Source organism: Melopsittacus undulatus, chromosome 11, assembly GCF_012275295.1.
Source record: "Melopsittacus undulatus isolate bMelUnd1 chromosome 11, bMelUnd1.mat.Z, whole genome shotgun sequence".
NCBI lineage: Eukaryota > Metazoa > Chordata > Aves > Psittaciformes > Psittaculidae > Melopsittacus > Melopsittacus undulatus.
Window position 1 is genome coordinate 9,114,831 of NC_047537.1, and position 26,269 is coordinate 9,141,099.

At 43.3% G+C, this 26,269-nt stretch overlaps 1 protein-coding gene across 1 annotated transcript in view; it reads right to left on the reverse strand.

The window, feature by feature from the left end:
• Window positions 1-26,269, reverse strand: part of CACNA1B (calcium voltage-gated channel subunit alpha1 B) — a 288,836-nt gene that overhangs the window by 60,604 nt on the left and 201,963 nt on the right. Inside the window, 6 exon segments of the mRNA XM_034067574.1 lie at window positions 2,567-2,673; window positions 3,813-3,872; window positions 5,353-5,482; window positions 9,092-9,212; window positions 10,911-11,125; window positions 12,330-13,151. Of these exon segments, the coding sequence (XP_033923465.1) occupies window positions 2,567-2,673; window positions 3,813-3,872; window positions 5,353-5,482; window positions 9,092-9,212; window positions 10,911-11,125; window positions 12,330-13,151 (1,455 nt within the window).

The following is a 26,269-nucleotide window of genomic DNA, read 5'->3' on the forward strand; positions in this document are numbered from 1 at the left end:
TTTTTCAGGATAATCCAACTTCAGCAGGCTTGACGCATCCGTCTGGTTCAACCAAACCATGCAGTTGAGCTAAGGAGGTGACTATCCTCATTTGAGCAGTCTAAGACTTGATAGTGTTCATAACTGGACTGGGGGGAGCAGACAGCAAATCATCCCCTATGAGTGACTGGATTCCTGCTCACAGGTCAGAGCAGAGATGCTTCAGTGTTGTCAGAATTGGATGCCAGCACTCCCTGCCTGATGAAACATGGGCATGTAGAAGAGGTTACAGCCATAATAAAAACCAAAGAAGTAATTCAGATTTCCCCAGGTCTCAGAAATAGGTTTGACTCACTTTAATCTGAGACACAATAAAGAGGCAGGCAGATTTAATGCATTGGCTTTCTGCAAATCCCTGCTCAATGCTTACTCAAAGAGCATGTAAAACAGAAGCAGCTTGGGGCAAGCACAGTTGGGAATGTAACAAGTAATTTATTTGGAGGCTGATGAGGTGCTGGTAGATATTCATGGCCCAATGCAAGCAATAGAAAACCTAAGCACAAAAAAAAACTCATAAAGATTAAAAATTACTTATTTTAATCCATAACTTGTCCCTAAGAAAATCTTGTTCAAAAGGGAGATGTTTTAAACGCAAACACTGCTGTCTGTTCTCACAGCACATGGAGTTGCTCCAAAAGGCTCACAAAATGCCTCTTCTCCCAGTCTGTCTTGTAAGTTTGAATTCTTAATGGAAAAGGGAAATTCTCAGTGGATGACGAACTTGGGTAATATTGTTTTGCAAACCAATACTTGTGTCTAATACTATTGTTCTTTTCTACCTCTCTTCAATTTAGAGGAGCTCTGTAAATTTGCTATACTTCTTTAAATCTGTATTTGCTTGACTCAGTCTGACCACATCCACTTGTGAAAGATGTTGTGTTAATAAAACTTATGTGCAGGGAAACCAAGCTACACACATATCTAGTCAGTCTTAGAAAGCAGCCTCATTTGGGATGTCAAATTTGAGGTAAGCAAGGCATTCACCAGTCCAGCAATTCCATCTCAAGACAATCTTGTTTACAAAGGAGCAGTCAGCTCCTCTGAAAATCAAATTTCCAATGAATAAGGACAAAGCCTCTGAAGAAGGGAGGACAGAATTCCTTTGAAAAACTTGTATTGGACATGACTTGTTCCAAGATCTAAATTATTTGGCATAGGATTGGGCACAGAAAGCCCAGACCCCAATATCCCCAAAGTGTCACTCCTCAACTGGCTCCCAAATCATACTGACAATATCAATCCCATCTCCTTCTGTCCATCAACCCCTTGGTGAAATTAGCTTAGGGTTTTTGTCCAGCATTTGCTATGAAGAACAGAAGATCTAAAATGAACAGAAGATCTCACAGCCTTCACATGAAAAGAACTTTGACACCTCAGAAAATGAAAAACTCAAGAAATGCTCCAGGCCAACCTTACCAGAAAGGTCCCAGTAAACTTTTTGCGCTGCAAGGGACATGGCAGTACTTTTCATCAGCAGAGCACATAAAAGGAGCAATGGATGAGGCTGGCTGCCTACTAATTACTTGCAGTCAAGAATATACAAGACAATTCCACAGTTCCTTGACAAAGGTGAATGTTTTTTCTCATTAGCAAGTAAAACAGTTCCTTCACCTTCTCTAATCATAATGTCAATAAACAAGTGAGTGCAATTTGCACATGGGCTGCTAAATGTTCATGTAATTACTCAAGGTTAATCTAGCAGAAGATTAAACTGACCAAGTCTGTTTCCAGGTCATCTCCTAGAATGTCTCAGGAAAACATTTGCAATACAATTATTCCATAGGCAACAACTATACATGGAAAATTTCTTTCTGTCTTCCAAATCTGAGCTCCCCAAGTTCTGAATAACCTGCATTGTTCTTCTCTGCTCTCTTCATTTGAAAATGCTCAAAAGAAAAGCTAATCTTCATTTTTAAAAGGTGATTCCTCTGTCACTGTTGCTCAAAATCCTCCATGACACTAAATAATGCTCCATGTGTTTCTCTAATGTCTTAAGTAGAAAGCTGTGTTTCAGGGAGGGAGCAGTTAACCTGTGAAGTGAAACTCTCTGGAAATCAAAGTACCCTGAATGAGAGAGGAGGAGAAACACCAAAGGACTATGAACCAGAAATATCCATGGCTCTAGAAAGAAGGTTGTAAAGAGTTCACAGACTTCTCAGCTGATTGCGTTAACTGTTCTTTTATAGTAAGGACAAGTTTTAAAACAACTGCCTGAAGACACTGGGCTGCCACAGACTGTTTCCATGTGTCCTTGGAAAGAAGTTGGCCAAAGAGTCATCAAAATCTTTGGCTTAAGGTTTGAATGAACCCCTAAAGCTGGGAGAATTTCCAAGGGATTCTACAACACAAATATATAGAATTATATTTTTTGCTTTCCCCCAGCTCTGAGATGATAAAGGACAGAAACTGAACATTTCACTGAGAAATGGAGCCACAAACGCTGCACTTCAACTAGGACTGTGCCCTGGTTCTGCCTCCTCTGCAGCTTATTCCCTAGAAATTGGGATGCGAAGGAACATTTACTTACGAGAAGGCAAATGCCACCAAGGCCCCACTGACCACAATGAAGTCCAGGATATTCCACAGGTCACGGAAGTAGGAACCAGGGTGGAGTAACAGCCCCAGGTCAATCATCTGCAGGAGAAACAGAGGAAAAGAAAGAGTTTTAATAAAACAAGTACCAAATCAACACTACTGCAGAGCAGAAGCATGTCCGAGATCAAATGACCCTTCACAAACTCTTCCACAGGGCTTTGCAGCAGCAGAACAGCATCTGGATACTTAGTCAAGCTGCTCATCTAATAGGCACTGAGTGCTCTGTCAAAACCAAAGCTGAAGTCAATAAACCATTACCAAAAACACTAGAGAAGTAGCCTTAACTGCTACACAGGACTCTCTGCATAAACATACATTAATCTCTGGGAACAGCAGTCTGTGTGTGAAACATCCAGTTTGATTCCATTCTACCCCAATCCTACCATATTAGTAGGACTCAACTGGCAGAGGATATTGCACTTCGGCACAAGACTGCCCCTGTCCTTGCAATGCTGCTAAAGGTCTTCTACAGTTGAGTCTCGAAATGCATGCTAGGTTTTATGTCATTATCCGAGAGCTCTGCACTGCCCACATAAGGTTGCTTTTCTCACATAGCTCCAATTCCTTTCACTGAACAAAGGAAATCTGGTTTTCATTCTGCATCTCTTTTGCACCTTACTCTAGCAGTAAAAACTAAATCCATCACTACTCAAGGAATAAATCCTTTCTTTATTAGTATTGTGCTTTCTGGAAAGTTACTGCTCCATGGTCTTAGCAAAACCTATCACCCTACTGAGGAAAAAGATAAATCCTCAACTTTTGGAAACATGACAGACCAAGAACCAGTTGCTATTAATATTCCTGGTCAGCATCAAAGGAAAAGGAAGAATCAGACATGTCTCAGTAAAGTCTATCAGCTCCTGAGTCCTTAGCCACGCACAGACATTTCTGCATCAGACACGATTCTTATCCTCTTACACAACCACCTACTAAAGATATCCTTATTTTCCTTTATGAAATGAGAGATTAAAGAAACCAGGAAAGCCACTTCAGAAAGGCATCTGTTGTGCACTGTCTAGCCCAGGAACAGCATTTGGAAGTACGGCTTTCCATCACCACCACTTCTCCAGGCACGTCAGGGATCTTTGCAGTGCTTCACCCTCTTTCTCCAGCTTCACAGAAGCAGATATGTAAATCTGAAAGGGGAAGTGAACCTTTCTGCTTGGAAATCTTCTTACCTTGATCACCATCTCAAAGGTAAAGACACCCGTAAATATATAATCCAAGTATTTCAGAGCCTAAACGGGAAAGAGAAACTCATATTAGGGGAGACTACACATTGAAATAAGCTGCACATGAGCAAAGAGTCTGTTCCAGCAACAGTCTATTTGCTTTAGTAGGTAAATATCTCATAGGAGGCTTTCAAACAGTTTAGGCACAAAGTTGCATCATCTGATTTAAACAGCAACATATTTTCCAGTCCTTGCCAGACTGCAGTGTGCATGCCCATGAGTTGCTTCAGTTCACCTGCACATATGGCAGCTTTAATAAGACAAAACTGGATATTTCAAATAGAAATATTTCAATATCCTTTCTAAAAGAGCTTATCCACCATCATCTGTGTAGCAGCCTGGTTTTCCCTTCTGCTGTAGCTGATGATAGTGCTCTTAAAGACCTTGGGAGAGCAAGAGAGTGCTAAAATCCTTTTTGCAAAACTCATTCCTCAGTTATTAAGGATGAGGGACAGAGAATGCTCGTAGCTACTTCAGCTCATTACTGATATAGGAATTTGTGGATCCTCCTCTGGAAAAAACTAGGATTGACCAGATACAGAAGCAGGAGGCCAGGACAGGAAATTCCTGCTCTGACCTGGTCTGCCGGCCTGTGCTCTGAACAGTTCAGTTCCTTAATCTATTGAAGGGGTGGATGGACACAGACTCCTCAGCACATATCCTGGTAAACACAATACCAGTCCATCCAAACACCCAGCCATCTCCTAAATTTCATATGGATGGGATGCAGCTATTCAGAGTCTAATTCATATCATTATACATAGTGAATGGATATTAGGTCAATAAAAACATCACATGACACTGCAGCTATCGACACTGAAGAGCCTCAAATCAGTCAACTGCATCTTGCAATTTCTATCATCTTCAGTTCTGTAGACTGTCAGTTGTCCATGCAGCTGTAAATAGCTCTGTGAATGTGCTTGAAAGACAGACACCCAGCTATCTGCCTTATGAGCACTCCTGGGTAGGATGCTCTCATGTTCAAGGTGGCATACTCCTGCTTGTAACAGCACCCATCCATGAAGATGCCAAGTGTGGTTTGACATCCATGGACAAGTAGATTTGCTACTAACTCTAAGATATTGCTGCCATGCTCCACCAAGATAAAAAGCTGTATCTGGCTTTACATCCTCTGGCTCTGCTCTGGCAGGAGAAAGGGATAGTAGTACAGTGTCAGCCCTGGCTTGTGACTAGGCAGCCTTTCCCAGTGCTGAATGATGTGTAAGATTTGCAGGCATCTTCCATGTAAGTCACATCAGCCATAAAACCAGTGATTTCCAAGTTCTCATTTGGTTGGAGCAGTAGAAAATGATGTGAATTGTGAATGTTTTGATAGTGAAGCAAGCTAATTTGATTATGCAGAGCTCCAGTTCTGCACTTGCCAGTGCTCCTTGTTACCCTTTAGGGATGGGCATGGATATGCCTTGCGTAGAACTGCTGGGAGAAGCAGAACAACTTTATTCCGGCCATCTTGCTTGGTACTCACATCATTCCTTGGTGACTCGGCTTGGACAGGGTCTTCTGCAGCCAGGGCAATGCTGCTGAGGGCTATAACTATGAGGATGACCATCTCGAAATAGCGCAGGTTGACGATGTAGTGGAAAAGGCGCCGAATCCTGCAAACAACAGAAGCACTTAGGAGGACTATTGCAGGTCCTGGAATTCAAGTGCACTGCTATAAAAGGCTGGCAGAAGGACAGCAATCATAAGGAATATTGCGTAACATCAACATAATGAAACTAAAAATTCTTCACAGAAATCACAGAATTGTTTGGGTTGGAAGGGACCTTAAAGCTCATCCAGTTCCTGTTACAATAATAGTAAGAAAATAGAAAATAGGATCAATGGCTTTAAACTTCAATTTGCAGCTGATCTGTGGTAAGATTTCAAGTAAAACATTTAACATCACTGCACTGCTCTATACCCACTCTCCAAAGCAATGGCATCAATCTAGTTTCTATCTATTGGTCTATCTATCATCATAAGAGCATTGAGAGCTTTCAAGCATTCAGAGTCAGTTTTATAAATTATGTTTATATATCCCCCCCCTTTTCACTTTGAACTCACAGGCTAAAGTCCTGTGAATTCAAAACTAGGTTTGAAATCCTTTTAATACCAATAAATCCCTTTAAAATTGAGATATACACTACGCACTCTGAGACTCTTAACTGAAACTGGCTTTGTGGCTGTGAGTATTACTTCTACCAATCTCTCCCTTGTCAAGTACCTCTGCCAGCAATTTATGCTAAGATAAATATGCCTTATAAGCTGCATAAATACTTTACGGTAATATATTTGATTGCTTTAACCTAATACTTTTTCCCTCAACAAATTGTGTCCAAGAAAAGTGACAAATGCTTCAATTTCCAAGAAATGCAAAACTCCTCACAGAGTTCAGTTAATAACTCTTTCTGACCACTATTCATCAATGCTTAGCAGCACAGAGAACAACATTGCCTGCTGAATAAAGGACTTACGTTCTGAACAAGAATCAAATTATAGGTACAACTCACCAGCAACCTTGTTATCTGAGAATGTAATTCAGTTCCTACATCACATTCTCTCTAAGCAAATATCTGAACAGTTAGAACTAATGTTTCACATTTACTGATATAGTCTTTTTCTCTGAATTGCTAATGGATTCAGAAGGAAAAAGAGTTACAAATACCAAGGAAAAAGATTAGATACAAAACAAGATGAAGAAAAGTGCTTTTGTGGATCCCTGAACTCTGGTTATCAATCTGACAGGAGAAGATTAGCATCTATATGCTCCACAAATCCATAGACGTGAAAGCCAACATTTTCAATAACATTTGTAACTGTAATTCGTGCATCAAACTCAATTCATCGAAGGAATTACAAGTCCCTATTTTTAGATCTTCATTGTTCATAGCCAGCAGTGAGATGCAGGAGCATTTGTAAAGTGCCAGTGGTGCTTGTGGAATCATTTTAGATGTGTGGCGATGGCACTTGAAAAGTAGCACACTGCATTTATGCTTCTCACAACAGTTTTCCCACTGGCAGGACCCAAGTCACGCATCCCCAGCAGGGCTTGGAAGGGAGGGGGTAGCAATAGCTGTGGTAGAAACCTGCATGCTCCAGAAAGCTGAAAGATTACTTCTCTCTTGAGAAGTTAGCACCAACTAAAACAACTAAGAGGATCCAGCTGGATCTGCATCTTGCCCAGAGGAAGAAAACGAGGCTGCTGATGTTCCTGAAGCTTGGTCTTTGTCTTGTTTTTACTCCGTGGTCCTGTGTAATACATCTCTCCTATCGAACTTTGTGTTTTCACTGCAAGACAGGGAACGATCTTGCAGTGCAAATTCTGGGGAGAAAACTGAAACTGAGAGTGACTGAAACAACATACCAGCTGCTCGACCGTGAGATTCAGAAGGTCATAACTGAAGGGGCAGGTGGGAGAAAACAAGCAAACAATGAAACTAAATTCTTCATAGAAATCATAGCATGGTTTGTCTTGGAAGGGACCTTACAGCTCCTCCAGCTCCAACCCCTGCCACAGGCAGGGACACCTTCCACTGGAGCAGCTGCTCCAAGCCCCTGTGTCCAATCTGGCCTTGAGCACTGCCAGGGATGGGGCAGCCACAGCTTCTCTGCTCTTGCTGCTTTTCTGTCTGCCCTGTCCACTCCTCAGCTCAGACCCTTATGGGCTTGGGATCACCCAGCTTTCCACTCTGCAATGCTGCCTTCAGTGGACATTTTACAGCTGATGCTTGTTTTTGGTGGTCACTCCACAACAGAAAGACTTGTGCTACCAAGTATTAGGGAAATACAGTTTCCTTATACAACGAGACAAGGGCCAAGCTCCATAATTCAAATTTGACCCAGTAAGTATAATCACACTATGAGTGCACCTAATCTAATGCTCTGTCTACCCTTTGGCTGCCTTTTGCAGGAATCCATGGATATGTTGCTTTACTGGAAATAGCACAATGCTATCACAAGTATCCCAAGGTCTACCTGGAGAAGTCAAAGGGGAAACATGAGTGTCTCTTGTGGATTTGAGACAGAAAGGATACTCACTGAGTCTTCAATTCATTTCCTTTGTAGACAGGATTAGATTAGCAGTAGTTTGGGGTCATTCTCCCTCTCTAACAGCTGGCATTGAGAGATAACCTCTAACTTCTCCCACTGATTAATTCCTTCTGTGTTCATAGCTGTATCGTCTTGGAGGGCTGTAACCTGAAGTATGTAACTGGCACATGTTTCTAAAGAAAGTATTCAGCCTGCTCACTATCCAGAGGTGTTGGACTGTAGGTTTCACTAGAGAAGCATTTCTGATGTCAAAGATGGGTACACAGAGCAGCCTGTTCTGTTGCACCGGCTGCACAGGCAGCCAGGATGTCACAGTCCTGAAGAGCAGCAGGTGCAGGAGCACTCTTTGTTCCCTTGAACCAAGGTGCTAAAGGAAGGGCCTGAGTTCCCCTTAGAACCTGAAACACCAGCATCAAGGATCTGCAGCAAGTCTACTTGAGCTGGAGAGAGACAATCACATCTGCTCCTAGCAGATCTCTGGGTTGGCAGAAGTTTCAACACCCTCCATCGCCCCAAGTTACTGCTTAAAATGACTCATAGGCCTTCATGCTACAATTATTACAACTCCTGCTGCTCTTGTCTGGTCCTGCAGCCTTCAGAGTGACATATTCAGTATTTGCAGGCTTTGAGTACAAAGCTCCCCATGAGGTAGAGATGCCTGAAGCGGAAGAAATGCTGTAATCCCAACAGACCCCATGAGCAGTACTCTCAGCCTTGGCAAATGAAAAATATTAATGTTTTCCCAGAAGTTGAAGGTTTCCAGAGGTGTGAGGATCCTAGTATAGTAAGAGCACAAATTCCAGTTGAGGAATCTGCTGACATCAAACAAGGCCCCCAACCTGCATCTCCTGATGATGTTTCTCCAAGTGATAGTCCATGCTCCCACCTTTTATAGTGATAAAACTGAGCAAATAACAGCCCACTTGACCATCAGCAGGGCAGTTAGGAAGGGTCTGCCTAAAGCAGCATCTTTTCCTTCTCCTAGCAATATATTCCTGCAGAAAATCCCAGTTGAAAGACAGCAACTGGTCTGCAGCCTCCCTAAGCTTTTATGTCATTTCCCAATGTGTTTGACTGGCAGAGATGAAGATCAAGCTGACGTTATTGCTCTGAATGCCCATACCTGAAGTACCTGTAACCCATAAGTGGTATTACAGGGTCAGAGTACTTACGGATTTGTAGGACTTAGGATAAACATGGAACTGTAAGGCAAGATTGGTTTAGGCCCATTTTTTGTCAAGTCATCGACGTCTTTCTTCTCCTCTGTTTTACTTTCAAATTCAACGTTGTTCACTGAAATATGAATTTAAGGAAACAGAAATCAGAGAGTTAAAAATGTATCTTTACACAGCAGGCTGCCTGCAACAGCTGGATATGCAAACAGTGCAGCTGGGAAAGCAAACAGCCTTTGAAGACGTTGATTAAATGTGATGAACAATCATTTGATTATTATCACTGCTATTTACTACGCTATGATATACACTGCAATTATCCTCCTTAACTGCTGCACTGATGAGCAATAGATCAGAAATGGCCAGGAAATGAAGATGCCCAGTGCTGACAAACAAAGAAGCCTCATACTTATTTCTACAAGAGCTGCCAAACTGGGGACGGAAATCCCATTCCAAATATCATACATTATTAGGGAGAGAAAAGTAGCTAGGGATCCTTGGAAAGAAAAAAGACAGTGAATTTAACTTACTCCATAATCTCATATCTTCTCCCATAGATCAGCATTCATAAGCATATTGGCTTTTGAATGTGCAGAAGAGCAAATTCTTAGATCAGCTTCAATAATTTTGGGGTTAAATGTTGAACTTCCCAGTGTTAGGAAGAGACTTGGAAGAGATTTATTGGAACCCTTAGCCCTGCGCCTGCATAGTGTATCCCAGTTTTGGCAGAGCTCCCCATGTACAAATGTGTCAAGCTCCATCTCGCATCAGGTTTTTCATTACATGAACCTCTTCTAGATGTTAGTTTGGAATCTCACTTCCAAAGATTAAAAATGCATTCTCCAATTTCATCATAAGTTTACTTGCTGTGGGTTTATAGGATAATTCACTTAATTTCCAATGTACAAACTGGAAAACATTTTATGCTGCAAATTCTCTTGTTAGACAGATACTGACTTGTCTATTAATTCACAGGACTTGGAATCCAAAAACCTCCACCCACTTATAACGTGTTAGGTGCAGGGTTTTATTACTTTTTGTTTTATTTTGCAACAAAATGACACTTCATTGTGTGTGAGTGACATGTTCAATAAACTGCTTATTGTATCTGAAGCCAGATACCAAGGAAATGGCCAGGAAAGAGAGAGGCTGATAAATTGTGATTGACAGAGACTCAGTATTGCAATATAGTAAAATTATCACTTAAGAAAAAGAAGAAATTAGGATGGGGGGGGAGACAGTCTTGTGTGGCTGACAGCACAGTTAGAAAGCACAGAGAGAGGCCACCAGCTATTGGCTGTGCCTCTTGGAAAGCAGTATCCTGACCGCCTGAAATCTACTGTGGACCTCTTGGATCTCACGCTGCAATCCTCCTTGGCATCCCCAGGTCTCAAGACCTCCCAGGCTGTGCCTACACTGCTAGGGATGAGCCACAACCTGTTCAGAATGAGCTGGTGGCCGGGTGTTTGTCGTGCAGATCATGGGCACAGTGGTCTTGGATCATCTGTAAAACAGGGTAGACCCACACTGATAAACCCAATGCACGGAGCTCTGGAGAAGGACAGGTGAGGGTGGATCTGCTGAAACTGAGACACAGAGGACTGCAGGAAGCTCTAAAATTACTCAGTCTGCAGGAACCCAAAGCACTGATGGATGCTGTGGTAGCACTGCTTCCACAAAAGACCTGCTGCTTCACAGTGGGCTCAGCCAATACACCAAGAAGTATGAATTTGGTCTATGGGCTTGAATCATAGCTCCCTGGGAAGTCATCTCTTCCCTAGCTCTTCTTAGCAAAAAGCAGGGGGACAAAGGCACTCACTTGGTATGACAGTGGTTTCCCCCGGTGGGGCAGTGATGGTGACAGGGATGTTCACAGTGGTGGTTTTGTCCATGGGTGGCTGAATCATACGTGTCACGTTCTTCTGGTTGTCAGCATCTTCTGGCTGCTCCGGCACCTTCTGCAGGTAGGTGCTGGGAAGGGTGTGCACAGGGACACTCACACTTCCACTAGCCTCAATCTCACACTTATTCTCCCTAAGGCAGAAAAGCAGGTTTTATTGGATATGGCCCAAGAAGGAGCCAGAGAACATACACACCCTGGTGCTGCACCTCTTGCTAGGTTCCATAGACTATTTTCTCCATGGAAGCCTTTGCAGGAAGGTCACAGGCTGCAGGACAACCTACTGATAGCACAGGATGTAACTGGTTCCTCTGAGCCAACATTAAGAGGAACCATGCCACTGAGCATCACTTTGTTTAGTTTAATAAGACTCAGAACCGAGGTTCATAAGGAAGGACCAGACAGCACTTGCATGTAACAATGACATTAGCTTTCCAGCATCAGCTGGCTTCTGAATGAATTCTGACATTCTGCTGCTTAATGTTCTCCTGAGACTTCATTTTAAATATGGTGACTCTCATTCCCAGTCCTAAACCCCTCTATAATGTTGCTTTATGCTACTAAACAGCTTCTGCATTCCTCTGCAGCAGCAGCCCTATTTCAGCGAGGAGGAAAGTGAGCTTGTGCACATGATCAAACTAAACAGTATGCAAAGTGTTTTGAAATCCATCTGAAAGGAGGATAATACAGACAGGAAAATTATTATCTCAGTGCCACTCATAGCTCTCTACGGTGACATGAACACTATTCTAAAGGATCCCAGGGAAATTTCTTTTCCACCAGACTAATAAAGCTGAAAAGGCAATCTATCCTTCTTTATTAACTACTTTAAATGCTTCACGAGTACAATTTTTCTCACTTGACTTACATAAGAATTAAATCAAATGGGGTACATCAGTGTTCTTAATGAAAGAAGCCACGTGCTGTAACAATGGGTGATGCAGCGACAGGCTCATCATAAAATAGTAAAAAGAGAACCAAAGGGCTGTAAGAAAGACTGGATGCTATTTAAATGTCTGTCCCACAGAAACTTCCTTGAAATTCTCTGCTCCATGTTATGTGTCCTAGAGGGTCTGATGGTATTTACATCAAGGATATTCCTTTACATAAACCTGAGCTACTCTATAGTCCATCATGGACCGAAACCGCCTTTGGGAGCCTCTGGCATTACTGACTGAAGCAAAAGAGATCTGCAGGCTGTGGTGGTAGCTGGTGTGGGTGCGAGAACAGCAGGGGACACCATGGGAAGGGGAATAAGTAATTCCCTGAATCATGTCTGTGGTCTCGTGGCCCCTGAGCTGTCCCAGGGACGAGTCCAATCACGCAGCACTCACTTACTTGGGCTGATGATTCCGGTGCTCCTTCTCGCCAGCCTCCCCCTCCTTCTCCCCGGTCTCCTTCTCCACCGAATCGTAGGTTGACAGTGCCCTGCTCCTGAACCTGTGCCGTCTGTGAGGCTCTTCTCCATTCTCGCCCTTGGACCCAGGCTCCCCTTCCCGGTTCCCAGACCTCGACCCTCCCCGATGTCGGGAACGCCGCTCGCTCCTGGCCCCGTTGATTGTCCCATTGCCTTCCTTGCCTTGCCGGTCAGCAGAGTGCCGGTGAGGCCGGTGCCTGCGGTGTTCCTTCTCACCACCTTCATCCACTGAGCCCCGCCGATGGTGCCTCTTTCCCCCTTCCTGACACCTGTTCCGATCACTTTTCCCTTCCTTACTTCCCCCTTCCACCTCCTTGCTGCGGCTCCGGTGCTGCCTGTGCCTCTCCTCCTTATTGTTGACACCAGGTTCCCCATTCTCATCCTTGGTCACATCACCCTTCTCTTGCTCTCCCAGTTTGTCCTTATCCCGATGTCGATGGTGCTTTCGTGGAGCTTCTGCCCCATCACCGGAGCTGATTTTGGTCTGCTCCACCTCCTGCACATCCACAGGACTCAGCTTGCTGATGTTGTTCCTCCCTTCGCTCCTCGGCTCTACTACCAGTGGTCGATCCAAATGAGTCTTCATGTCCGGGCGGATGTGAAGGGTGGTGGCGTAACGCACCCGCTCCTCTGGATCCAGCTCATTGTACAGCGCCTCGCAGCTGGCTCGGAAATTGTGCATCCGGATCTGGCTGGTCCTCTGCTCCCAAACAGACTTGGATTTGGAGGAATTCTGCTGCTTGCTGAGGAGGGGAGGAAGGTGGAAAGTTAGTATCGGACTTTGAACTGATTCCCAAAAAAGAATCAAAGTACAAGAGGAATTTTTCAGCTGAGATGGGGAATTAGAGGGTTCAGCCAAAGAAATTATAGGAATGGAGAGAAAATGGCTGGCGGAAAACATGAGCAAGGAAAGCCAGCAGGATCGTCAGTGTTAGTTTGCCCCCACACGCATTAGGCATTATGGAACAAGCCCTCTGGAAAGGAGTTATCTTGGCTTCTAAAACAAGGCCATTCCCATTGGAAGTGTCAGGTACAGCCCAAAGGGTTAAGGTCTCTGCACACATTATATAGCACAGCCAGCATTTTAAAACAGCCCACAAGGCTTCCCACAATTAACAGCACCTCTGTCCCCACCTGGAAACATCTGGATGAGCAAATCAGCAGTGAAGAAGAGAAATTAGATTGGCAGGAAGAGCAAGGAGAAATGAAATCTGTCCCTGAGCATCAAAGCCTGAGCTCTTTCATGTACTGTGAAAAGACCCCAGCGATGGGGAGAGTCACACATAGGTGCAGATATGATGAGAGCACCTTTATCCCATGGAGAGACTAGCTGGTTTTTATGCCTGTCACCTGTTATGCTAAAGATACCTCTATTGGCATTGCCTTAATGCTTTAGCCCCTCAGCACAGATCTTGGTTTCTGACTACCACATGCAAATGGGTCATCTCCCTAAGCCAACACAGGCAGGGAAGGCTGTTTCGCTTTCCTCCTAAAGAGTCAAATTCTGCTTTTGCATAAACCCAAAGCAAACCCATTGGCTTCCAGGGTGGAATTCTGCATTTAGCTGGATGGAGGTCCAGCACCCATTTTCTTCCTTAATGAAACTTCCTCTAACAAAGGCAGGGGAATCATTCTCCTTCCACCAGCCTGCTCTGTTGTCTCCCTTTGCCACGCATGAGTCTGAGTCTGCAGCCGGAGGGGCCGCGTGGGACTCCAGCACTTAACACACACCCCACAAGGGAGGCAGATGCATTTTCCTGACGCACTTTGTGGGCTCCCCTGACAATAGGAGAAAGCAGCTCCTGTGCGTGTATGTGCTGATTTGGACTGTCAGGGTCTGTCACTGTGCACAGACCCTGGGGGAAGCAGCGCTCATGTAGCACAGTGGGAGCTGTCAGAAAGGCTTCACATCTCAGAGCTCTGCTGGGGGATCACTTCTTTACCAAAGGTGCTGCTGCCTGGCTCTGCTAAAGAGGCAAAAACCTACTTAACCGCTCTGCAGACAGAAAGGGCACCCAGGCAAGTGTGAAGGCATCTGATTTAAACCAGAAATCACAGAGCTAACCACTAAACCCACAAATCTACATTCCCCATTCTCAAGAGGCATATTCTGGACTAATTTACCAGCAGCTGAGTGCCCCATTTACACCACAGCATAAGAACTGGTGTCAAAAATCACAGTTCTAAATGTAAATTATACCAGAAGGTACTGAGGACATAGCTTAGAGCCCCACACACCAAGTATCACACATCAAACGGAGAACAAGCCCATCATTAGGGAAGAGCACTCCTCAAGCTGTTCTAGTGACCCCTGACACAAAACTGAACAACCTCATCATAGCATAATTTGCCATTTCTTTTGGGTTCCACATTATGAAAGATTATCATGTTATCAGCCAGCAGCTGATTTACTTGGGTTTAGAAGGAACTAATGAGTTAACATGCAAAGCCTCTGACTGCCCAGACCTGCTGCCCTGTGCAGGGATTTCCCATGAGGAGCTGTATTTGCAGCCCTTCATGGTCAGCACAGATGGGCACAGAGAGTTGAAGCTGCCTCAGACAGGCATCCCAGAATGTCCTGCGCATCCTCCAGGATGAGTGGGTGCCTTGCTCTGCAGTGCTCCAGATCTAGCACTGCTTAAACAAACGGGGCTGAAAAATGAGCCTTATCTTTAGCACACAGGCTCAGGGAAACAGGACAGGTTAAGAACAGGTATGTGCATTCCCAAGTGCTGCCTTGGCACAAGCCACCAGATGCATTTTGCTCTTAGAGAATATTTCTCATTTCATAAAGTCCTTGGGATGGGGACCGGCTTCTGGTTTGTGCTTTGAACAGCCAGAGTGAGCTGTCAACACTGAATCAATACCTAGGAATAACAAGTTAGAGCTGGGAAACTGCCCTTCTGATGAGCGAAGCCTTCAGTTGATCTGCAAACCACAGCTGCCTGCTCCCCATCCCCTGTGCTCTGTCTCCATGGGACAGGCACCACACAGGGATGGGATGCAAAGTCCAGGCCTCCCTGCAGAGACTCTCCAAAGTAAAACACACAATAAGCCACCAGGCAACTTTCCTGGACACAGCCTCTCCATAAGTGCCTGCATTGAGCCCATCAAAGCCAAGATACAAAAGAAAATCTCCTAAATCAGCCTGGATGTGGTGAGGAGGAAGGCTGAGGGTGCAAGGTTGGTACTCACCACAGTGCGGAGGAGACGCTCAGAATCTGCTAGCTCTGACACAAGATGTATCATTTCAGGATAGGTTTTAGTTCTGTTTCAGTTGTGCCAAGAACTTAAATCAGCCTTTAAAAGATATCTGAGGTGCTAAAGTTTCCACTCTACCTCACTCGTAGCGAACTGAAAGGTGCTGACAGGTACATACACCACTGAGAAACTGGAGCAACCAAGTAATGCTCATATTAACAAAACCTATTTTGCCAAAATCCCTTCCTTAAAACAGACACTGACATTATAGACTTGAATTTCTCAGCATCTAGAAATGAGAGGCATCCTTAACGTTGACACAAGTAGCAGAGGTGACTGCCAAAAGACTACAACACATAGCCACCCACTGCTTTGGCTACTGACAAGCTGAAGAGCAGGAGGTTCAGAAGTAATGCCTTCATCCTTTCTGCTTTCTATGTGAAAAGGCACCAAAAAAAGAAGTATATCAAAAAATATCTGAAGTGCAGTAAAAACACTACCAGGAGGATGTACAGCCTGCCTGCAAGCTCATTATCCTATTCAAACCAGCCAAGAACATCAGGAGCAAGTGACATTGTACATAAAGTCTGCTGCAGGAAATGGAAGTAAAGCAATGGAGCAGTTTGGACCCTCTGGGGACAGTGTTTCAGTGGTTTGGGAGCTAAAGCAGCAGCAAATGGAAGGAATGTGTTATCTCCTTGTCCAACCTTATATGACTCTTGCTTTCTACACGTTCTCACCACAACTGGGCATGGCCATATGTGACAGCTTCTCCTCTCTCATTGCTCTGCTGAGCAGAGAAGAGCTTTTGAAGTTATTTATGGCCCAACAGGATGTCACTTTGAAACAAAACCCGGTTTCATTACAACTGCCTATCTGTGAGGATATGGTGTCTATGCACACAACACAAAGTATTGCAGAAGAGAGGGGAAAAAAAAGATAGGGCAAAATCATTTCCTCTGCTTCCTCTAGTGTTAGGTCCACATAATTATTGACCCTGCATGAGCTGGAGCAGACACAAACCGTCTCCAGTACAAGCATGATAAGCTCCAGCACAGCTTATCCACAAACTGATAAAAAAAGGAGCCTCTGTGATAAGAAGTATTTCTTCCAGAAGAGAAAACTATCTAATTATGAAGCCAACTCCTTATCTGAAATCCTGTTCACTGCTTGCGTCTTAAAATCCTTCTGAATCTATTCAGAAAATGGCAATAATCACTTCTGATCTACAGACGTAGTACAAAGATGAATGCTAATTCACATTATAATTACTTTCTATCCCTATTTTCTGTCTATAGAATATTTGGAACTCTTTGAAGGCTGTCGGCCAATACTCGGGTTTCAGTTCCTGTAAGCTTGAAATGCTGTAGCAGATATTACTGCTAATGTGCTTCCTTGAGTAGCTTCACTGCTTTTGCTTGGACTAAGAAGCCAGTAGTCAAATAACTCCTGCCTAGGGCTATAAATAAAACCATACAATTCAAGTAGAATCAAATAAAATTCATATTAATGAATCAGTGACTAATGTTGGTCTTAAAAAAACCTGCAACGAGTCACTATGTAGATTGTTCAAAAAAGGAAAGTGTATTTTTAGTCATATTCTAATCTTAGGGTATTCCTTAATGAGTAAAGATGTTGTTATCATAACCTTTTAAAGCGCTGCTTCAGTTAATAGCACTTTGCTTCCCAGAACTACTGGTTTAATCAGCTACATAAATGCAATCCTTCAAATTTTGCTTTAGTAAATAATGAAAGCTCACTCTGAACATCATAATTTGATGTTAAAAATACCTACATTTTAGATTGTGGGCATGAAAGAATATTTTCTGATTACAGATGAAAGGGAGTTTCTTGCTAAAATACAGTTTCAACCAAACATGCAATGCAAAAAAACCTTTCCTCTAATATCATATTTTCTGTTCATAAACTGTGAGAAGCTCTCTCCACATTTCAATTTCCCACTTGGAAAACACAAGGCAGTGTTTTAGTTTGGGGCAGGCATGCACAAAGCAGAATGGTTTATCTCTGGTTTGATAACACAAGTTTGTTTCAGATGAACTCATCACCAGGGTTTAAATATGCCTTGCCAGTGACCTCAGAAGTTGCTGCTTGGATGCTTTGGCACCTTCTCTTCTTTATGAGCTTCATGTCCCAACTGAGCTCTCCTGGGACATGTACCGTGCTGTCCCACCAAGCTGGTGCAATGGTTTGCATCAGAAATGCCACCACCAAGAGCTGCTGCAGAAACCACTGCTCAGTCTTCTCCAATATTATCATTAAATTTGGTTCTATATATATCAGATTTTTTTATCCTGAAGTTTCTCAGAAAAAAAAAACAAAAAAACCCCAAAAAAAACCCCAACACATTTTCTTGCATAATATTTCTCTTAATTTCTATTAGCTAGAAACTCTAGATTTTGAACATGGTCTAAGCCTAATACAATGCTGACTGCTGACTGCACCCTTATGTTCAGAAACTTGCCACTGAAATCTGAAATGCTTTCCAAAGAGATACCAGCTTCTTTGATTGAGAAAGTTCACTAAATCACAGGATCCCAGCCTGGTTTGTGTTGGAAGGGACCTCAAAGCTCCTCCAGATCCAACCCCTGCCACGGGCAGGGACCCCTTCCACTGGAGCAGCTGCTCCAAGCCCCTGTGTCCAACCTGGCCTTGAGCACTGCCAGGGATGGGGCAGCCACAGCTTCTCTGGGCACCCTGTGCCAGCGCCTCAGCACCCTCACAGGGAAGAACTTCTTAGTTATATCCAACCTAAATCTACTCTCTTTCATCTTAGAGCCATGTAACATGCATCAAAATGCAACATTTTGATATTTTCTTTAGTATTATTATTATATTTATATATAATTTAATTTATATATAATATTTATAAATAATAATTATTATTTAGTATTTAGTATTTTCTTTAGTATTATCATCCTCAGATTGAATTTCCACTCCCTCCACCTTTTTAGGCAATTTGGAGAACTGCAGATGCAGGACATGCTGACCACAGGTCTCAGCAGGAGAAAGAAGCTGAGATGCCAGAGTGGGACAGAGCTGAGCACTACTGAAGGTCCTCCAGGAGCCGCTGAGCGCATGTCACTCATGATACACTGCAAGCCCTTTGGCTGGGGTCTTTGGCCAACACAGAGCCAGAAGGTTTCCAAGATGTGTATCACAGCACAGCTCAGGGAAGACCTAGCACTTTGCTACCACTCACATGAGGTGTCCATAGCCATCATCTCCAAAGAGCAGCAGAAATCATTACATGCCACTGCTTAGAGCTTGAAGACAACTCAGCCACCTGTTTTTGTACAGCTCTGAAGTGATGTGAAGCTACCTAAGCCAAAGCTTCCTGGTGCTATGCTACTGTAGCAGAAGTTTTACTGCTTTCAGCTTCAGTTTTTTCATCACAGGGTAATTTCACTCAATCATAACTCACCATCCTGCATGCTGTTCTCTATGCCTCTAATAAGAAAAACTTCCTAATTGTTTTTCATAATCACATCACATACTAACCCCTGATGGTTTTATGCACATTCTTATCTTGAGAAAATGCCAGAAATTATCTAATCTAACTCAAGCTACACTGCTATCAGTCACAAGATCCCTTTTCAGACCTCACGACTTCCTTGATATTGCAGTTATGAATTGTGATCAAATAATTGTATCCTCAGCAGTAAATAACAGGCTCTTCAACAGAGAGAGTTACACGTAAAACAAAAATATGACAGTTAAAACCCACATCACTATGGCCCAATTTAACGTAAAGCACACCAAGGTTAAATATGTGGAACCAGGTATTCTCCTAAAATCCAGTCAAATTACATTTACTTTGTGTTTTGCCTCTGAAGTGTTTAATCCATGTTCTCCAGAAGACATTCTGACAAATCATAGAAACATATTGTAGAATGGTTTGTGTTGGAAGAGACCTTAAATTAAAGCTCCTCCAGCTCCAACCCCTGCCACGGGCAGGGACCCCTTCCACTGGAGCAGCTGCTCCAAGCCCCTGTGTCCAACCTGGCCTTGAACACTACCAGGGATGGGGCAGCCACAGCTTCTCTGGGCACCCTGTGCCAGCGCCTCAGCACCCTCACAGGGAAGAGCTTCTGCCTAAGAGCTCAGCTCAGTCTTCCCTGTTTCAGTTTGAAGTAATTCCCTTTGTCCTATCACTGCAGTCCCTGATGAAAAGTCCCTCTCCAGCATCCCTGTAGCCCCCTTCAGACACTGGAAGCTGCTCTGAGATCTCTTTTGCAGGCTGAACAGCCCCAGTTTTCTCAGCCTGTGAAATAAGCTGCAATGGCCGAGACCAGACTCTGTAGGGACCACAAGCATTCTGTAATGATCCCACCATGAACTCCAGCCTTTTATGAAAACCCAGGACTAAACACATCAGGGAATGAAGTCACAATCCCTTTTTGCGCATCATGAGGATGGAAATGAAGCAGATAGGCCCAGACAGTGAATATAGAGAAGCAACTGATAGAGATCAGGAACAGTTTGGGTTCTTGGATAGTGAATGACACATTCATTCTGGTAGAAGATATTGAAGCTTTCTCATTTCCCTCTGTACGCTATCGGGTTGTCTACAGCTGGGTGGATGCAGCACAGACGTGCTGTGATGGTCTGGGTGGGAAAGAAAGAGCTTCTCGAAGAAAACCAAGTTTTGTTCTGGCAAAAAAGATAATCTGTGGCCAATGCTGGTGTTAAGCACTTCAGGAAATAAAAATCCTCAGCTTGTGAAACACTGGGGTTTGCTTTATTTATGAATCTAGAAAATGCCTTAAGAATATGTCAAGTTTCATGTCCAAGCAACGACTGACACCTCTGGACCCCATTAGAAATAATAACCAATAGCAATGCAAAGAAAACCTCAAATTACTGCACCACTTTGATTTCATCAGCAATTACAATATAAGGATTTATATGAAAATACAACATCCCAGAACTCTTAAATACCTACTACTGGAAAAATACAACATAATTATTCACTTTTCTGTGTGTCATCCCCTATGTACATACAAATTAGTCACCAATTGCAGCATGTATCTTAGATAAATGCTCATCTTCTTGAAGCAATAGAGCAGATCTGTATTTAACTACCTCTCGGTCAGTGAATTAAACATGTATTTTGTACTGCTTGCACTGCTTGTATCACAGATCTTATAGCTCAAAAGGCTGGAATTAACACAAGAAAATTACTTCACCTTGATTATTTAAAGAAACCAGCTCTGATATTTTGTCTTTAGTTTCTTACCAATGTACAATTATTAATATTTTTAATAAGCAAAGGATAGGGGAATAAAACCCAAAGCTTTGTATCTCAAAAGATTTCTGAGTGAGCCTTGTTCTTTCAAAACAAATGACCATGGCTTTGCAGAACCTGGCTCTTAATGATATTCAAGACCCAAAGTATTTTCTGCTGTTTGAGCAACCCAAGGGAGAAAAAGGAATGGGGATATTTTTGCACCTTTTACAAGCTCTTTTTGATCAGCAAAACTGTTCAACTTCCATCTGTGCCCAAAAATCACACCATTTATCTATTCAGTATAATTACAGCAATAGCACTCCCAGTGGGTAGAAAAAAAGTGGTATAAAGGCATCCTGAACCTATGCTAATATTCACCCAGGGAATGGGAGTCCAGAGCACCTGCATGGCCCTAAGAGGAGCTGTTCCAGTTTATCTATTTGGATTGAAAATAAACCCCCACACATTTCTAACCCTTACATTTATACTGAGTAAACAAGAATTTCAGATGTCTTTACTCTGCAGGGAGCTTCTACTGCTGCTCTGTGATGGCTGGTACTTTTATACATTGCACATTGTAATGGGGTACAGTGATTTATTTAATCAAAACAGGAGGTATTGCTGGAGAAATGCTCTTTAGATACCCACAGAGAAGAGAATGCACGCTCAGCTCATCTGTCAAAACCAGCTCTGGTTTGCATAGGAAATTACAAATTATTGCCCAGACGGTGCATAGAAATGTTAAAGAGGAGAAGAATCCTCAGTTAGAGCTTTTTGCAGTAAAAATTAATTCTGTTCAGAGACCAGATGTGAGTCATATCAGCAAAAAAAGCCTCCATTATACTGTCTTTATTGCTGGTGGGGAGTTAGCAACAGACCTCAATGGCAAATGCCTCCAAATGCAGGCAAATCCTCCTTCCAATGGGATTTTAGTAGTTGTGGTTTGATTTCACCTTCTTTTAAGAAGCTCTGTCTGTGGAAGTTTGGAAAAGGAGCCAGATTCTTCATTCTTACAAGGCTTAATTTCTTATTGGGCAAACATTGCCTCCGACCAGTTTAGTGCAACTTCTACTGGAGTACTGGGGAGGATGCAGCTCAGGACCTCTCCCCTATCACCACCTTTAACCATCACCTTCCTCCTGACAGAGGTAAGGCAGGGTCAGAGGGAACCAAAGGGCAATAGACCTTTCTCTGCATCTTTCTGCCTGTAAAGACACCATTGCAGACAATAAATGCAGTGCAAGAAATGAGCCAAAAGTGCCTTGGTCTAGTTTATTCCCCTAAATTTTCACTGTCCTAACCCTGTGACATCTCAGACCTTAGCACAGACAAGTCACACCTACTTTTGTTAGTTGAAAAAGTTCAGTCTTGGTCACAAGAAGCAAAGCTCACACATCATATCAACATATGTTGTTTGTATTTTTAATATAAACATGCCTAAGATCCACCAGTAGATAAGGACCCTCAAAACACCCTGGGGAAAAGGAAAATGTCAGGAAGCTGGTGGAAAACATCTTTTGCTTCACTGTGCCTTTAGTAGCTGCTATGGTGCACATAAGACAAACCCACACATGTTTGAATTGCACTTACTTGTCTCTTCAAAAGCATTAAAGAAGAAAGATAACATCAAACAGTAAAGGTATAACCCAAAGCCAAGACACTGAGATGGGTTGATGAGAAGCTGATGATGAGTTCTGTTGTATTAGTCAGCAGGAGCAATGATATTTTCTACAAACCTGCATTGGTGTCAAAGCACACCCACGATTCACAGCAAAGCCAGCAAGATTTGTTTGTTAGGAAGGGGATAGAGTGAATGGAAGGTCTATCACTGTGTTCGCTCAACCACAGGTACATAGGAGTTTACTGAGTGCCTCATTTTTACCATATCTGTAGCTTTAAGCTCCAGCTCAATGACAGAGAGCACAAGAATATGCAGCGCTCTCATAAGTTTCCCAAAGATGCTTATGGAGAGTTTTCCAATTTGGTCTCACTTGGGCCCCATTTCCAGAAGTTTCTTTTATAATCCTCCTCAAGCTTTCATTTGAAGAGCACACTCATGGTTGGCCCCCATTCTCCTATTGAACCATAAGTGCAAACACTGGTGGAACATCAAAGCCATCAGCCCAGTACATAATAAACACAGAGGACAAAAATACAAGTGAGAACAAGATGAACCACCAAATGAGGGCAGACAGGAAAAGAGGGAAAATAGTTAAGGAATAAACAAAGGAAAACAGTTAAGGGGATGGGAGAAAAATGAAGGAAGGGAGGAAAAAATCACAGTCAATGTTCAAAACACTACGGAGTTGCTCACAATCAAATCACAAGCATTATATGGCAATGTCGTACACCTTCCAGTCCTTCCACTGTATGTTGGTCTGGAGGCTTTCCACAATGATGGGAATGATTTTTGGGGAAAACAAGGGGGGGGGGGGGGGGGAAGTGAAGGCATCAGGAGAAGGGGAAAGAGGGAGGTTTGTAAATATAGAGATAGAAATCCATGTACTGAATATTGTAACAGAGAGCAACTCACGGTGAATTTACGCTGGAGACTGACGAGCTGCGAGATACAGTACCTCGAGTTTGCTTTACAAAACTGCACATGCAAAAACAAAACAAACAAAGAAAACAAAAAGTGAGAAAACAAAAAGAAATAAAAATAAAGAAGAGCAGAGAAACCATAAAAGACATTGGGAGGAGGCTCATACAGGCTGTGTCCTATTGAATGCAGACTGCAGCGTGCACCTTGGTAGGAAACCAGGCAAGCTTCAGAAAGTGTGGAAGCCACAGACACACCACCTTCTAGTTAACAAGGAAACAACCAAAGAATCAAAAACAGAACCAAAAGGAGGGGGGGACAAATTAAAAGGTGAACCAAAAGCCGCACAATGATATTAGGACTTTATGCCTCCATGTGCTATACTCACACAATCCAAGTCCTCCGTAGAAGTCATCTTTAGGACCTCAGGGTAGAGGTCCTTGTAGAAACAGGTGGTGGTTGCTATTACAGCTGTGCTGAAAATCATTATTTCCAAGCGGGAGCAGGATGCTAATTCCCACTCTAGCTCCATAACATGAGGAAGAAGCCTTAGCACAGAGAAAAGCATGGGCTGGAGGAAGGAACCTGGGCACATCCAGAGAGCCCAAATCCACCTGAACCCCAGCAGCTGGAGACAGGCTGCCTCTCCTCTGTCTCTACCTTGGATTTGCTCTTCAGAGGCAACTACCTCTCTCCTCTAAGAGGCATGGGAACATGCCTGAGCTCAGACTGCCCAAATACAGCTCACTGTGCCTAAACCCCATAGGTCTGCTGGGCCTGACACAGAAACCCATAGAATCATCGAATGGTTGAAAGGAGCCCGTTTCACTTCACAAGAAATTCCATAGATTCTCCTCCATCCAGTGTTTGTATAAACACCCTTGTATGTGTGTGTGTGTGGGGGGGTCTAACTATGGAAATCACTGAATTGCACTGAAAGAGTTTATTCTTCCTTTGGCAGGGAATCTACTGACAAACAGGATTTGAAATATCTTGATAGATCTTGGCTTGAGGTGCTAATTTTTGCATTGTTATAAGAAATTTTCTTTATAAATCTACATCATCCAGAGAATCCTCCCCAAAGCTGGAAATAGAATCCCTTTGCCCTTGCAGCATTTTTTCTCCTGCTTTCATGAGGGTTTTAATCTGCTCATGACCAATACTAGCAAGTCAGAAGGTTCATCTAAAATCTAATGGTTTTTGGATATAAGTAGGATTAAATATGCATTTACTTAAAATCCATGAACTATTCTGAACAGAAATGTTGGCCCAGGTAAAGGCTATAATACAACAATCCAAAAGTCAAGAAACTTGGAATGAATATAAGAGAAATTATAAAAGGCATCATAAAAGTTTTGCTTGGAGCAAATAATGTGCTGAACAGTCAGGTAAAGAATTTTGTCTAAACTTTACTATTTCTACATTTGTACAGTGCCAAATGAAATGGGAGCAGGACTCACAGTGGAGTTGGCATGTCCTGCTTGTTTGTCTCCATGTTGCTCCAGCTGGGGACCCCTTTACTCTCTGGCTGGATGCTGAACCCTACACAGAACAAACCCTTGACTGCATGAATGTGTCAAGAGTAAGTAAGAAATTACTTGGGCAAAAAAGGTGTAAGACTCGTGATGGAGGAGAATGTATTTTGCTGCCCTAATTTACCTGCAAGTCAGCACCAACACTGTGCAATACCTGTGGAAATTTGGCTTAGAATTGCTGAAGGCAGGATTTCAACATCCCTTGGCAGGAGGCTTGAGTGAACCTTCGTATCGATCCCTGCCTCATTTGGTGCAGTGCAGAATGAAGACCATGCTTAGATCTTGCCAAGTATCCTTGTAACCTGGCCAGCCTACGTTATGCAAGTCCTGCAGCACTCCAGGTTCACTCCTCTGCTCCCACTGCTGGAGTTTGCTCTTTTGAAGCCATAAATTTGACTAGATTTCTGCTGGAACTGCAGGGTGTAAAGCCATGAAGCACAGACAGCCTCCTTTTCCAAATCAAAATGACACAAGTACTTGAGCTTTGCTCAGTGCTACTTACCATCCGTGAGGAACAGAGTACAAGAGTGCCTTTAGGTGTAGCTGAGTCACCGTTACACTGACAGCAAGGGCAAAAAGGTAAACTCACAGGAGGAATCACAGTACCTCACACATCAACACACTTCAGGGGGGGAAAGAAAGGGAAGAAACCACAAGCCAGCAAGAGAAAAAGAGCAGCTCTCCTAGTCTACACATCAACCAGCACATGATGTTTTATGGGCTGGGTGTTCAGGTACACTTCTTGCTGGGTCCTGTTGGCTACTGACAACCCAACAGGGATTTGGAAACAGACAGCAGTATTCCCAAGACAGAAGGAAAATATGCAACCTCTGAGATGGAAAATGTCCTGGAAAAACAGAGCAACTCCCCCCACCCCTTTATTCCCAGACCTGTACAAAAGGGACAGACAGCTCTGAAGGTCACTATGAAATGATGTGCCACCTTAGTTGCTCTTGGCACTTTGCTGGTGAGTAGTCAGCTTGCTCACATTAACAGGCAGTAGCTACCTGAGGGTGTGCAACTAAAATGTAAACTGCTTTGAATAACCACGTGAGGATCCAGCAGAAACCAGTCAGAGCCTGGAGAGAGGAAAAGGTCTTTAGAGGCTGGAAGGTTTTCTTGGGAAGCACGGGTAACTTTGGAAAACAGTAGTGGGCAATCCTATAGAATGCGTTTAAATCCAGTGCCCACAGTGAACAAACTGTCTCTGCCACCATCAACAAAGCTTCTTCCACTACATCTGGGAAGTTGTCCTCCCAACCAGAACTCACACCCGACACCCATACTTAAATATTGCCCTTGGGTCTGGCTGTGACTGTAACCCATTACCACATGGAA